This window comes from Rhinolophus sinicus, linkage group LG07 (genome assembly GCF_036562045.2).
Source record: "Rhinolophus sinicus isolate RSC01 linkage group LG07, ASM3656204v1, whole genome shotgun sequence".
NCBI classification, from domain to species: domain Eukaryota; kingdom Metazoa; phylum Chordata; class Mammalia; order Chiroptera; family Rhinolophidae; genus Rhinolophus; species Rhinolophus sinicus.
Window position 1 is genome coordinate 69,897,821 of NC_133757.1, and position 15,027 is coordinate 69,912,847.

Genomic DNA, 15,027 nt, shown 5'->3' on the forward strand with positions numbered 1-15,027 from the left:
GAGGCAGTTTCCATGGCAACAACAATTGCCAGCTTCCGTGTGGTGAATCAGCGTTGCCATGGCAACCCCATCCTCATCTGCCCAAGGTGCTGGGAATGGGGAGGAGGTGAGGGCCTGGGGAGGCGGCAAGGTGGGAGGGGTGGGGGGGGAGCAGGAGGCTGGAGCTCAGGTGCCCCCTCTCCCCCGACCTCATTTCACCACCACAGTCTGCCCCCAGCCCAGAATTCTTGTGCCATTTGGTTGATAATCTCCCCTCCTGCCTCCAGCTATCTGGGTGTGGTACCCAGGTGGAGAGGGCCTGGTGTTTGTGTGTGTGTGTGTGTGTGTGTGTGTGTGTGTGTGTGTTGGAAGAAGGGGAAACATGGTTCCGCTTTTCTCAGGTAGTCGGGGTCCCTCTGAGGGTGTGGCTGGGCGACAGGAAGGTTGGGCTGTGGGAAGTGGGGACACTAGATGGGGCAGACAGAAGTCTCTCTGGTTCTTGGGCTCCCAAGGTTGAGTTCAAAATTGAGGTGGCCCAGGTGTGCCTGGGACACACACTCAGAGAAAGGGAGGATATCACACGTGAGATGGGCTCTGAGAGGGAGGGAGGAGCAGAGAGGGGAAGGACTCAGGATGGAGAGGGGCTCAGGGAGGGCAGGGGAGCTAGAGTAGGGATGGAGAATCCACTGGGGGAGTGGGCTCAGGAGTGGGTGTGCAGAGTAAGGGAAGGGACTCAGAGAGGGGGCTGAGAGCTGGGACAGGGTCTGAGAGAAGGGGCAGAGTTCAGAGGGGAGGAGACTTGGGGGTTTCAAAGTCGGAGAGGGGTCTCTACTCATGGGAGTGGGTGGAAAGATCCCTAAATTTGATGTCTAGGAATTCCTTGTGCCTGGATTCACCCACCACGACCTTGGTGGATATAATAAATAACTTTTCTCTGGGCCCTGATTTTGACATCTGTAAAACAGGGTGAAAACTGTGCTGCTCTCTCAACCTTGTTGGGCAGCTGCACTATTAGACAACTGACATTTATCAAGTACCTTCTCTGGATGGGTGGGGATCTACTCCAAGGTTGTCTGACCTGGGACCAATACTCACTGACCCGAGGCCTGTGTGGGACCAGGTGCCTTTCTGTGCTGGTTGGTATTGGCTGCTTTCTTCTGGTCAGCTAAGTTCAGCAAACTCCTGATTCTCCCATGTACCCTGACCTCTGTGGGGTGATACTGTGGTTCCCAGACTGGGGGGGGGGAAGAGTGAGACATTGACACTTCCTGCTCTGAGGCAGAGGGAGGAGGGAACCCAAAGGTGTGGAAGGATTGTCTGTGTGGAGGCTTTTAAATTGGGTTTTGAAGGATGAGTAAGAGTTCACCAGTAACCCTGCCCCAGGTTGGGAGGAGGATTCTGTCCCAGCAAATGCCACCCCCATCCCACATCCCTCAAGTCTGTTCTTAAATTCTGACATTAGCTCATGACTGCGTAAGTTGGGATGGGAGGTAGTTTTTTCCATTGCACATCATTTTCAGTGCCAAGCTGAGGGACAGTGTCCAGAACAATGAGTCCGGCTTGCAGGCTGGTCCACTCAGGGATGACAGTCCTACCCAAGGCTCAGGGAGCTGACTAAAAGTAGCAGCCTCGGTGTATTAGTCAGCTACTGTTCAATATCAAACCACCCCAACCATTTTATTTGTTCATGATTTTGTGGGTTGGTAAGCCCAGGCTGGGCTTCTCTGTGTGGTTCTTCTGCTGGTCTCTCCTGGGGTCATTCATGTAGCTGCAGTCAGTTGGGGCTCAACTGGAGCTAGTTGGGCCAGGACAACCTCACTCCTATGTCCTGTGTCAGTGAGGCCTCTCTCTGCATGAGGTCTGTCATCCTCCAGTAGCTCACCCGGGCTTGTCCACCTGGCAATCTCAGGGTCCCAAGAGTGGAAGCTGTAAGGTCTCTTGAAGCCAACTCCCACAACTTTACTTCCACCACATTCTATTGGTCAGAGCAAGTCACATGGCCAAGTCCAGCTGCAATAGGAAAACAGACTCTAGTTCCTTTTTTTTTTTTTTTTAAAGATTTTATTGGGGAAGGGGTACAGGACTTTATTGGGGAACAGTATGTACTTCCAGGCCTTTTTTCCAAGTCAAGCTGTTGTCCTTTCAGTCTTAGTTATGGAGGGCGCAGCTCAGCTCCAGCTCCAGTTGCCATTGCTAGTTGCAGGGGGCGCAGCCCACCATCCCTTGCGGGAATAGAACTGGCAACCTTGTGGTTGAGAGCCCACTGGCCCATGTCGGAATCGAACCGGCAGCCTTCGGAGTTAGGAGCACGGAGCTCTAACCGCCTGAGCCACCGGGCCAGCCCACAGACTCTAGTTCTTGATGAGAGGAACCACAAAGTCACATCACGTAAAGGGACCAGAAGAGTTGGGCCATCCTTGCAAACAGTTTATCACACTTGGGGAGATAAGGAGGCTTCTTGGAAGAAGGAATATTGTTACTGGGTTTTGAAGGCTATGTAAGAGTTTTCCAGACAGCATGAGCAAAGCCCTGCAGGTGGGACCATGTGATGTTTGATTAAAGTGGGATGTTAGTTGGGAGGGGTGGAGGGTAAGGGTTGCTGGGATGCTAAGGCTGGGGAGGTGGGCAGAATTGCCTGGAAGAGCTCAGGCGAAGCCCCCACTCACACTACCCTCCGCTGCCAATCTTGACCTCCCCTTCCCCTTTCTCCACAGATGGCACGGCCAATCCAGGTGAAGCCTGCGGACAGCGAAAGCCGCGGAGGTAGTTGTCATCTCTCCTGGCCGCCAGGCTGGGGTTGGTTGAGAAATAGGGGAAGGAAGGAGATCCCTGCACAAAAGGCTGCAGCAGTCACCTGCCTGCTCACACTTTATGGGGCAGAGACAGGAGAGCGGGGGCTGTGTCCCCTTTTCCCAACCACAGTCACAGGCCAGGTCCAGTTGCTCTCCCCTGGAGCTTGAAATACTCCACTCCTCTCCGGGTGGTAATGGGGAACTTCAGACACAGAGGGGATGGGGTCCCTGAAGGACTGTGGATTGATTTCTGGGGCGTGTGTGTGTGTGTGTGTGTGTGTGTGTACATGTTTGCACATCCGGACAAGTGCATATGTGTGTATATGAGCATGTGTACCTGGGCATGTCTGTGTGTAGATGTGTACCAGTATGTGCACGTTTATGCATGTTTCTGCGGCTGGTGCAGTGGGGGTTTGTGCACAGCTGCATGCCCGGCCCGTGCGCAGGCGTGTCTGTTTGAGCATGAGTGCTTGACTGTGATGTGCTGGGCATGTGGGCAGCAGTCTCGGGGCCTGGTGTCTGTGTGGGCTGGGCTGTGTGGTGAAGGTGTGCCTATGGGGGATGCTTGGCTGTCCCGTGGGACCCAAGGATAGTCATTCTTGGTGATTTTCGTCCCCCTCCCCATCTCAGGTAGATTGGGCACTGAGGGAGGGCATCCAGCCTCGGGGTTGGTGTGGGGGGGCCAGGGCTGTTAACCCCTGTGTATGTGTAGGAGCTGGTAAAGCCCATCTGGGTTCGGAGCCTGTTTCCACACTGTCTAACCTGGCTGCCAGAGTGGGTCAGGGATTAGAGAAGTGGGGTCTGCATGTCTCTTTCTCTTTGTCCTCTTTCTTTCTCCATATCTGTTTCTCCTTATCTTTTTCTCTCCTTCTTTCTCTCTGGTTCTCTCTGCTCCTCTCTGTGTTCTCTTTTGTCCCCCCCCAAACACACACCTCTGTCTCTCTCTCCCTGACTCTTTCTCTGCTTCTGTGTCTCTCCCTCCCTCCCACCCCCATGAGTGACAGCTGCCAGAGAAAGGGTCTCCATAGTAACCCAGCTCACCATGGGGTAGAGGAAGCTCCCACGTTCCTGATTACAGGGGAACAGTGCAATTACCCAAGAGGGCAGGGCTCTGGTGCTTCACATGGGAGAGACTGGCCGACTGACCCCTGCCCTTAGACTTGGGCAGATCCCAGTCAGGCATGCAGCCAGGCACCCATCCCAACCCCACCAGATGGGGACTTCAGGCTCTGCAGGCACCTGCTCTTGTACACATACACACACACACACACACACACACACACACACCCCCACACACGCCCTCACTTATTCAACAGATGTTGATTGCCTGGCCCCTCCTGAGCCCTGGTGAGATTAGGCAGAGAGTTCTGCTGGCCACCCTGAGTACCGTGAGGATGCAGAGACCCTCAGCGCTCGCCCCTCCCTGGAAAATCTAGATAACAGACAGGTAGACCGCCAGGGACCCAGGTCAGGCAAGGCAGTTCCTAACCCTGGTACTAAGTGTGGGCTCTCAGAGGCCACAAGAGGGAGAGGCCACCTTTGCCCAGAGAGTCGGAGCAGTGAAGCAGAGACCCCTAAGGACAGAAGGGAGGGCATTCCAGAAAGGGGGCACTTCGTGAGCGAAAGCATGGAGATGGGACCGTGCAGGGACTTGGGAAGGTGGAAAGACCTAGGGCAGGGGAAGCGCGTGGCTGTGACCTCCCTCCCGTCGGCAGGGCCCAGCCGAGAAATTCCTGGAGGCCAGGAGGCAGGGACTTGGCTGAGGTGGTGTCTCCGCCCACAGGGGATCGGAAGCTGTTTGTAGGGATGCTGAACAAGCAGCAGTCGGAGGAGGACGTGCTGCGACTGTTCCAGCCCTTCGGGGTCATCGACGAATGCACGGTGCTCCGGGGACCCGATGGCAGCAGCAAAGGTGACAGACCAGGGTCCAGGCTGGCTCCGGGGGAGGGGCTGCGTGCGTGAGAGTCAGGGACGAGGAGGCAGGGGACAGGGCAGGGCCCAAGGGGGACGGGGTTGGGTCCCAGGGCGGGGCCTAGGACACAGGGTCGGAGAGCGCCGCCGGAGAGCGCGGGGCTGGTGGGCGGGGCCGGTGGGTGGGCGGGGCCAACTCCTGTGGCAGGGTAGGCAGAGACTATAGTCCCACCTGTTCCTACCTATGTGCCCATGTTCATCTGGGGCTGCCTGTCTCCACTTGACTCTGTCCATGGGACTGTTTCCACCTGGATTTGCCTGTGTCCTGTGGACTGTCTTTCTGCCTGATCCTACCTACTCCCCTGTTCCTGTATGGCTGTACCTTCTAGGAATGATTGTTTAATGACCTCCAAAGACTTGTTTTCCTGTCTGCCCACGTGACTGTATGTGTCTAGGGTTGAGTATCACTCCCCCTGCATCTCTTAGTCTCTGACTCTTTCTACCTGGGTGTCCAAAAGACTTTTTCTGTCCGGGTCTTCATGTGTCCGGTGGTCTCTGGCTGGCTGTCCACCTTTGTTACTGGCCGGCTGGGTCTGCCCTTGTCTGGTGACTATCCCCATTTCTCTAACTCTGGTCACATGGGCGTACCCATCTGGGCCTGAGTGTATCTCTGCTTGAGTGTGCCCACAGGACTGTATCTCTCTGCATCTGTGTCTGATGGTTTGTCACTTTAATTCTGCACATCTGATTACAACTTTGGATCCTATGTCGGTGGCTGGTGGGTGTTCTCTAAGCCCGTCTCCTGCACTTGAGTGTGTGTTTGACAAACAGCTCTCTTGCTGGCTGGCTTTCTGATTGAATGGATGGCCAATTGGCTGACTGTCCAGCTTTTATGGCTGGCTGGCTGGCTGGCTGTGTGCTTCTCTTACTGTCTGATCCTTCATTTTCCAACTCTCTGCCTGGGCAAATGGCTGCTGGCTGTGTTGTCCAACTGTCTGACTTTCTGGCTGCCTGTGTCTGGTGCTGACTGGACATCGAGCACCTCCAGGCCCTCTCCTGTGGCCCCTGCCTGCCCAGAGACAACCCATTGTACCTCATCTGTCCTTCTCTTGGAGCAGGCTGTGCCTTCGTGAAGTTCTCCTCCCACACGGAGGCTCAGGCGGCCATCCACGCCCTGCATGGCAGCCAGACCATGCCGGTGAGTAGGAGGAACTGCCCTGGGCCATGGTGGTGGGCATGGGAAATGGGCCTGTCCCTACCAGCCCAGCCATCCGGTAGCCCCTGGCTCTTCTTCAGAGAGGGCACAGGTGGAGGAAGAGGGGCAGCCCCTGATGATGCTGTGAGGGGTGTGTATGCATGTGTGAATGTGTCTGAGAGAGTGTGTGGGTGGGATGTATGCCTCTGTGAGTGTGTGATGATTAGTAGGTGAGGGTTATGTGAGTGTCATGTGTACATGAAGTGTGTATGTGAATGTGTATGGTTAGGTGGGTGTGTGCTGGTGTGTATGTATACGAGTACATGTCTTTGTGATTGCATTAGTATGCCTGAGTGATGTGGGGAACACGGGCACACATGTGCCCCTGAAGGTGTGTGTGAGGGTAAGTGTGTGAGTATGCGTGTGGATGAGTGCTTGTGTATGAATATGTGTGGGTGAGGTTGTGACTATGTTGCGTAGTGACTGTATATGCTTATGTATGTGTACGTGTGTGATTTTGGGCACTAGAGTGTGTGAATGCATGTGTGCAAGTGTGTGTGAGCAGGTATGGTGTGTATGTGTGTGAGTGCATGTGAGAGTATGTATATTTGTATGTGATTGTACACGAGGGTGTCCCGGGAGGGGTGACTTGAGTCTGGGTATGATTTGCCGAGGCCAGCAGGGGATATGAGAGTGCCGGGAGTAACAAGATCAAAGGTGGGGTGGGAATGGGGAGCCCCCAAGGAGCAGGGGGGATGGGGTAGAGGGGCCTGCGGTTCAAGGCTGAGGTGCACGGATTCCTTCTAGGGTGATAGGGAGCCACAGAGGGTTTCAACAGGGGAGGAAAGGGGCCAGGTGGGTTGGAAATGTCCCTTTGGGGCCAGATTGGAGCCAGGAGCTTGTGGGTCAGCAGCAGTGTGAGGCTGGGAAGCATCACCCAGGCACTGGGGGTGGCCCTGCCCCACTGGAAGGAGATTCCAGGAGCCATTATCACTGTACATAAATGTCCAAATCTGCATGGGAAAGATGAATAACTCTCCCCTCAGTTGTTCTTGAAAATGGGTGTGAAGCACAGGGCAGGATCCAGCTCACCACCAGGTCAGGCTTTCTCTAGCTCAGAGCTGTCCAGTGATGGGGCTGGCAGGCATAGCAGGGAGTGAGCTCTCCATCAAAGGGGGCATGTCAGCCTCTCATGGTTTTAATCTTACCTGTTCTCAGGTGCAAGGTGCCATTCACAGAGCTATCCATCTGTGCCCCATTGTTCCTCTCTGGTTGGATTCTCACTTGTTCTCAGGTGTGGGTAACAGTTATAGGGTCCTCCACCCAGGGCCACCATTGTTCTTCTCCAGCAGTTGGATTCTCCTCCTGTTTTTGAGAGTGTGGCTGACAGTCAGGGTCCTCCACTGCACCCCAGACACAGCTCCCTGGGCCTGGATGCCCCACCTGTATACAGGAGTAGTAGCTACATTGTCAAGTGCAAGACCCAAGACTGATCTCCAGGCTGTCTTGCTGTGGCACCTGAGGTCTGCAGCTGGGGTCGTGGACAGGACTGACAGCTGCTGCCATCTACACCCCTTACCCAAGGGCCTGAGCTGGTGTATTCTGGAGACCCCAGAGTCCTGGCTGCCTCCCTCCTTTTTTATCCCTTCCTGCTTGTGGCTGCCCCTGCAGGGCGCCTCCTCCAGCCTGGTGGTCAAGTTTGCTGACACAGACAAGGAGCGAACACTGCGACGCATGCAGCAGATGGTGGGCCAGCTGGGCATCCTGACGCCGTCCCTTACCCTGCCCTTCAGCCCCTACAGCGCCTACGCCCAGGCTGTGAGTGATCCCAGCAGACATCCTTCTGTCTCCATTGGGGCTCCCAAGACCACTCTCGGGATCCAGCTGAGTTTCTCTGTTTCCATCTAGTCTCTGTTGAGGGGTTCTGCCTCTCTGTCCATCTTTCTGTCTCTTGCCCAGTCTCTCTGACTCAGAATCCTATCTTGGACATGGCTGAGTCCCCAAATCCAGGCTGATTCCTGAGCCCCAACCATGGCTGAGCCCCCAATCATAAGCTGAGCCACAAGTCCAAGTTGAATCCCAACTCTGGACTGACATGACCCCATGCTCAGCCCCCAAATCTAGGGTGAGCCTCAACCCCCGAACTGAAACCAAACCCAGACTGAGCCTCTAAATCCAGGATGATTCTAAACTGAGTCCTAACCCTGGCTGAGTTCAATGTTGGCTGATCCCTGATCCCAGACTAAGACCAAATTCTTGACTGAGCCCTGATCCCAGGATGAACTCTGATTCCTAAACGAACCCTGAACCTAGCCTGAGCCCTAATCTCAGGGTGACCCCTGATACTAGATTGATTCTTGATCCCAAGGCTGAGCCCTTATTCCTGACTGAGCCCCGATCTCATGCTAAGCCCTGATCCCAAAGCTGAGGCCTTGATCCCAGGCTGAACCACAGTTCCTGACTGAGCCCTGACCCTAATGTAAGCCACGGTATTCCCTAGTTACTGGAGGACCAGGCCCACCCCAATCACTGTGAGCTACGATATCAGGGCAGGTGCCACCCTGACTGTGCATGCTGACTCTCTCTCCACTCCCAGCTCATGCAGCAGCAGACAACAGTCCTGTCCACCTCGGGCAGCTACCTGAGCCCTGGTGTGGCCTTCTCACCCTGCCACATCCAGCAGATCGGCGCCGTCAGCCTTAATGGGCTGCCTGCCACACCCATCACCCCTGCCTCTGGTGAGAGTCTGCCAGGGACCCAAGGATGGGTGGGCAGGGTAGGGACCAGGCCCAGCCTCTCCATGAGACTCTTCCATTCTGCAGGACTGCACTCGCCCCCACTGCTCAGCACTGCCGCTGTGCCCGGCCTCGTGGCTCCCATCACCAATGGCTTTGCAGGTGTTGTGCCCTTCCCTGGTGGGCACCCCGCCCTAGAGACTGTATATGCCAATGGCCTTGTGCCCTACCCAGGTAACTCAGGTGGTCCCCTGGGGCCTAGCAGAGCAGGGGACAGGGCAGTGTCTCTGGGACAAGCATGACTTCCTATACCTTGGTACCCAGAGAACAGAGGGCCAGAACAAAGGAAGTCAGTCTTAGCTGAACAGATATGGGCTGTGGGCACAGAGAAAGAGGTTAAACTTAGGAACTTTGCATCCAGTGTTCTGGGTTCATATTCGGGTTCGGTTGCTCATCTGGGAAATGGGGCAGATAACATCAGCCATCTTGTGAGGTTGCATTGACAATGAAATCAGTATGTGAAATGCTTAGCACCTCACCTAGTACCAAGAATGGCACCATCAATCTTAATTATTAATCATTACCATTTGGGAAGATATCAGTGCCCGTATTCATTCATTCATTCACTCAATACTGACCATGCATTGATTTGGGCTGGACTTTACCCTCAGGAGGCAGAGATTCCACCTTTTCCTACCCTATACCATGATTCAAAGCAAACATCTTCCAACACATTGCTGAGGTGAAGTAAGTCATCTGTGTTTACACCATTGAGGAGAATTTGTTTTTATTTTGAAATGATTGGAGGCTCATAGGGAGTTGCCAAAATAATACAGAGAAGTCTTGTGTACCCCTCATCCAGCTTCCCCTGATGCTGACATGTTATATAAGCATAGGACATTGTCAAAACCAGGAAGCTGATATTGGTACCAGCTTAGAGTGAACTCAACTGGAGTAGGAGAGTTTATTCAGTGTACCGCTTTTTACATGCAGTTGGGTGTGTGGTTCTATGCCATTTTATCACAGATATAGATTCGTGTAACCACTACCACAATCAAGATACAGAACTGTTCCAGCTCTACAAAGTAATTCATTGATGCGACTCATTTACAGTGTTATCCCTCCACACCATTCCATCATCTAGCAATCCCTCTATTCCAGCAGAATCTTCCCTAGACCCACCACCTCTGGTGGCTGGACAACCTCTCCCCTCTCCTGTTTCCTCCACTAGGGGCAGTCGGAAGGTCATTGCAGGGGTGGGAGAGGGGGGCTGTCCAGAGGGTGTCTGATGAGAGAGGTGTGAGGAGCGAGAGAGGAGAAGGGATGGGGGTGGGTAGTTGTCTGGAGCAAAAGCTGGGAGTCCTGAGAGTCTAGATACTAAAGGGAAGGAACAAGGGGCCAGGATAAGGAGACAGAGATGGGGGTGATGTTTCAACTTCTCTGGAGTCCAAGAAACATGGATTCCAGTTTGGCTTCTGCCATTTCCTATCTGAGTCGCCCTGTGCCAGTTACTTCAACTCTCTGAGCCTCAGTTTCTCCACCTGTAAAACATTTATGCAGAGGTGAAGCTGGGGCCGTTGTTTCTTGCTCTCCTTCTGGCTCTTAAGGATGGGGTGGAGGGTGGATGGAAGACTTCTGCTGCCCCCACCCCATTCAGCCCCTCCGTTTGCCCGCAGCTCAGAGCCCGACCATGGCCGAGACCCTCCACCCTGCCTTCTCCGGAGTCCAACAGTATACAGGTAGGGAGGCATCCCGGCCCCGCCCCACGCATGGCCCCGCCCCTAACGAAGCCCGCCTGCAGGGTTTGGCCCCTCGGCCCGTCTTCTTTGCCTAGTCACGCCTCCTACTTCTGGCTCTGGCCCAATCCTGGCTCTTGGCTCCGCCCCCTCCCCGCCCTTCTTCAGCGTCTGGTCCCGCCCCAAGAGCCCACCTTTAGTCCCGCCCCTCACATCTTTCACCGCCTCTGCTGAAGCCCCGCCCCATCTCTGGCTCTTCTTCCAAAGGCTTGCCTTGGCCACGCCCTCAACTCATAGCCCCGCCCCATTCTTCCCTGTTGCCTTGGCCCCACCCTTAGGCCCGTTTTTCGCGGTGCCTACGCCCCTCCTCTTTCCCCAGACCCGGGTTTGGCCCCGCCCTCACATTTGACCCCTTCCCCGAATCAGTCCCACCCCTTATGTCTTAGTTCCGCCCCACCCCACTCCGGCGCCCATCGACCTCACGCCCACCTCCACTCCCCGTCTCTGCAGCCATGTATCCCACAGCGGCCATCACGCCCATCGCGCACAGCGTCCCCCAGCCGCCGCCCCTCCTGCAGCAGCAGCAGCAGCAGCGAGAAGGTGAGGGGGCTTTGACCTCCCCCGGGCGCCAGCCCCACCCTCTGACCGCCCCGTCCACCTCCAGGACCCGGGCTTGGCTGGGCCTCTGGGATCCGCGAGGCTGAGGCTGAGTGTAGCCGGGTGCCGACATACTAGGGTTCGAGTCCTGACGCAGCCCCTGGGTGTTTGGGAGGGTTAACTGAATCTGACTCTCCGAGCCTCAGTTTCCTCTTCCGGAAAGTGGGACCCCTTAGGTATAGAGATGTCCTCTCCAAAACTGGATGATTCTCTGAATTTTTGGATAGGAAACTCATTTTGAGGTTGGGGGGTGGAGTGGTGAGGTATTTCGCGTAACCTGAGGCCTCCCCAGTAGAGTCGAGGGAGGGAGGAGTTAGATTCTGGAGTGGGACAACCAGAATTCGGATCCACCCAGTTCTGATTTGTGACATAAGGAAGACACCTCACTACCCCGTGCCTCAGTTTCTTCATCTGTAATACGGGCGACCATCTGTGCCAGGAGACATTACTGGGAAATAAGCGGTGGCTGTTCCTGACACATAGTGGACGCTCAGCACCAGAGAGTCCCTTCCTCTCTTTAATCCAGCTAGTGGGGGTGGTGATGGGGGATGGGGAGAAGTGACCAATCAGACTAACCCGAAATCACCCATGGCGAGGGAATCTTGGAGCTTGGCCCGCAGACATGGAAAAAAAACAAACCAAAAACAAACCAGATAGGACCCTAATAGGGTAGCACAGTTTTATGAATGTAAATGGATAAGAAATACATGGATAGTACAATAAATACATGGATAGTACAATAAATACATGGATAGTACAACTTTATGGTGGAAACGACCTGAAATTTGCATGTGGAAGTGGCATCGGAAGGGTTGCAACATGTGAGTTATTGTGAAATAGTGGAAAGAGTGTGGCTTCTAACACACTTGGGGAACTGAGGAAGTTGGTAGGTGTTTGAGCCGTGGGCACTCACGTGCATTTTGTTTTCTTGAGGCTTGGTTCAGCTGGGTGAGGTTTTCTGCATTCATCTAGTGTTTCTTGGAGACAAGGTAGCCCACAAGCAAACGCAAAATTTGTTATGCTCAAAATCGTGCTGTAACGTATCAATCACCTTGAAACACACTTCCGTTTTAAAAACAGGCATTATAGCTGAACTGTGGCCCTAATCAGGAAGGTAAGGGGTGGGTGTGATTGTGTGATCTTGGATTTTGTATTTTTTGAGGTGGGGAATATTCATTGCAAGGGTGGGGGGAATTCTTGGTGGTTTGATGATTACCTTTGTTTTGGGGGGTATAAGAGAGGTTTTGGAACAGTTCATGGCTTCAGGTAATCCAGGTTTTTAAATGGTATTATTTATAGTTTTTGCATGAGCCATGCACTGGCGATTATATGGGGAGGGGATGATTCCGAGGGTTAGCCTTGCTTTTAAAAAAATTATTTCTGGTTGGTATAGTCTACCATTTAAAAATTATCTGTGGTTTCAGGATATCTGGGGTGCGGGACGGGAGAATACTCTTTGTATTTTACTTGATTTTATTTTTGCATCATCTGAGTTTTGAAAATTATCCAAAGTTAGGAGGATTATCCAAGGTTTTTGGAAAGTATATCTGGATATTTGGGGTTTGGGACCAGATAATTAATTACTTGTCTTATTTTATTCTGTGATCATCAGACTCAAAAATAAATAGAAGAATATTTTATTTTAGAATCAGTTTTAGACTTGCAGAATTATTGCAAAGATAGATCAAAGTTTCCATATACCTCAGTTCACCTGACTTTTGTAAATGATCTGGAGTTTGAGGGTTAGGGATTTTCCAGGAGTTTGGGATTGCCTGGGATTTATATCGGTTTTGGGGGAGGGGTATGGATCATCAGAATTTTGTAAATTATCTGGGGCCTGAGGATCATGAGAGGTTTGGAGTCCCTGCGTGTGGGATTATATAGGTCAGGGTCAGTTCCCTGCCTTCCCTGCCCCCCATTCTTACATCCCTTCAGTCTGGGTGTCATGGGGCACCCCTCTCCCGAGGTTCCAACCCATGCCCCTCCCACAGGGGGGTCCGCCTCCTCGCCTTGGGGGCTTTACGTCTTTCTCTCCCCTACCTGCAGGTCCCGAAGGCTGTAACCTGTTTATCTACCACCTCCCCCAGGAGTTTGGAGACACGGAGCTGACGCAGATGTTCCTGCCCTTCGGCAATATCATCTCCTCCAAGGTGTTTATGGATCGGGCCACCAACCAGAGCAAATGTTTTGGTGAGTACCTGCTGGGGCAACCCTTCCTGCTGGCAGCCCATCCCGCTCCCCTTACCCTGGAATGGGGAGTGTAGGAGGGGGTGGTCAGCCATGAGACAGACCTAGTCCAAAAGAGTCACACTTTTTTTTAAAAAAAGAATCCCATTCATAATCAGAGTGAGTACTTATTAAGCACCTACTGTATGCCAGGCATTTGCTATGCATCTTTTCTAAGGCTCATTCATTCATTCATTCAGCAAGTAGATATATTGTGCTGTATGCCAGGCACCGTGCTGAGCTCTGGGCACAGAGCTGTGAAGGAAGCCAACAAACCCCTGCCCTCAGAAAGCTCACAGTCTTGCTGCATTGTCCACCAGAACTTTTTCTGATGATGGAAATATTGTGTATCAGGGCTCTTTGAGCTGTTGGCTACCAAGCACTTGAAATGTGGCCAGTGCAACCAAAGAACTGAATTTTAAATTTTATTTAATTTAATGAATTTAAATTAAAATAACCACCATAGCCAGTGACGACCGAATTGGAAAGCACAATCTAGGGGGAGGAGATTGAAATTAATAAACATAGTATATAGGTCAGGGACTTATGAGTGGTATGAAGAAAAATAGGCCTGACCAATAAGGAACCAGCATGGGGAAATCTGAGAGAAGAATGCTCTAGGCAGAGGGAACAGCATGTGCAAAGGCCCGGGGGCTGGACCGTGCATGCTGTAGGAACAGCGAGGAGGCTATGTGAGTGGAAGAGTGAGTGAGGGGAGATAGGAAGTGGGGGATGGCAAGGAAGGGATGGGAGTGGCTGTGCAGGGCCTTGTGGACCTTGGGGAGGACTTCGTTGTCCCAGAAACAAAGGAAATTAGGGCTCAGAGAGGCACTGCCACTTGTTCAAAGTCACATAGCAACAAAGAATCTAGATTAAAATCAGTCTGTTTGACTCCAAAATCTGGACTGTTAACCCTACCTTGTCCTCTTTGAAGGGCCTACTCTTGACTATTAATATTAAGTGGCTCCAGCATATACTCAGTATCCAACCATAAAAGGGAAAAAGTGTCCCAATTTACTGAGGGAGGAAAGAGAGACATGGAGTGGTCAAGTGACACACTTGAGGTCACACAACAAGTAAGGGACACCCACCAGTGCCCAGATCTCCTCTTCTGTATCCTGCTTCCAGGAGGAAGAGGAAATTTCTGAAGGAAAACCTACTCAATCACTTTCAACAATGAGGGGGTCACATGCCTTCTCTGAGCCTCACTTTGCTTATCTATATAATGGAGGGGGAGCGGGGAATTATTTGAGAGAATAGATATGAAGACATCAATCCCCCAGCTCTAAATTCCTCCATGGCTCCCCGTGGCCTCAGCAAGACCCCTAAACCCTAACCCCCCCCATCTCTCTACCTGATTCCCACCTGGCCTCTCACACAGAGCTCAGGGGTCCCCACCTCCAAATGCTTGCATATGTGGTCCTTTACCCCCTGGCCCCTGTGGCCTCCACATGGTCCCCTGAGAAGCCTGTGAGGACCAAGAAATGAGGAACAGGAGTAGGGCCAGGTGGCCTTGAGGTGGGAGGTGAAGGGAGCTTGGGCTGGTGGCAGTTTAAGGAAGGGAGGCTTAAGTGTTTCTGATGGTCTCAGGAGAGACAGGGGTAGAGAAACTGACAGAGACAGAGAGAGAGGGGGTAAAAGAGACAGAAAAAGAGACAAAGACACACACACACAAAGATAGAAAAAGAGGGACAGAGAGAAGAGACAAAAAGACACACACACGAGATAGACAGTCAGATTGACAGATAAGACCCCAGATAGATAGAGGTCTCGGAGGAGGCAGTGTTGGCATCAGG

At 52.9% G+C, this 15,027-nt stretch overlaps 1 protein-coding gene across 8 annotated transcripts in view; it reads left to right on the top strand.

Annotated features, from left to right (window-relative positions):
• The window catches only part of CELF5 (CUGBP Elav-like family member 5), a 42,336-nt gene that overhangs the window by 23,642 nt on the left and 3,667 nt on the right, over window positions 1–15,027 (top strand). For 3 of the 8 annotated variants that reach the window (XM_019744226.2, XM_074337556.1, XM_074337557.1), the window contains exons 3-11: window positions 2,694–2,745; window positions 4,555–4,683; window positions 5,801–5,880; window positions 7,549–7,695; window positions 8,474–8,615; window positions 8,700–8,846; window positions 10,289–10,351; window positions 10,859–10,948; window positions 13,052–13,195. In XM_019744226.2, coding sequence (XP_019599785.2) covers window positions 2,694–2,745; window positions 4,555–4,683; window positions 5,801–5,880; window positions 7,549–7,695; window positions 8,474–8,615; window positions 8,700–8,846; window positions 10,289–10,351; window positions 10,859–10,948; window positions 13,052–13,195 — 994 coding nt within the window. The remainder of the gene's footprint in view (window positions 1–2,693; window positions 2,746–4,554; window positions 4,684–5,800; window positions 5,881–7,548; window positions 7,696–8,473; window positions 8,616–8,699; window positions 8,847–10,288; window positions 10,352–10,858; window positions 10,949–13,051; window positions 13,196–15,027) is intronic. The other 5 variants (XM_019744227.2, XM_074337558.1, XM_019744230.2 and 2 more) reach the window with 4 other exon arrangements.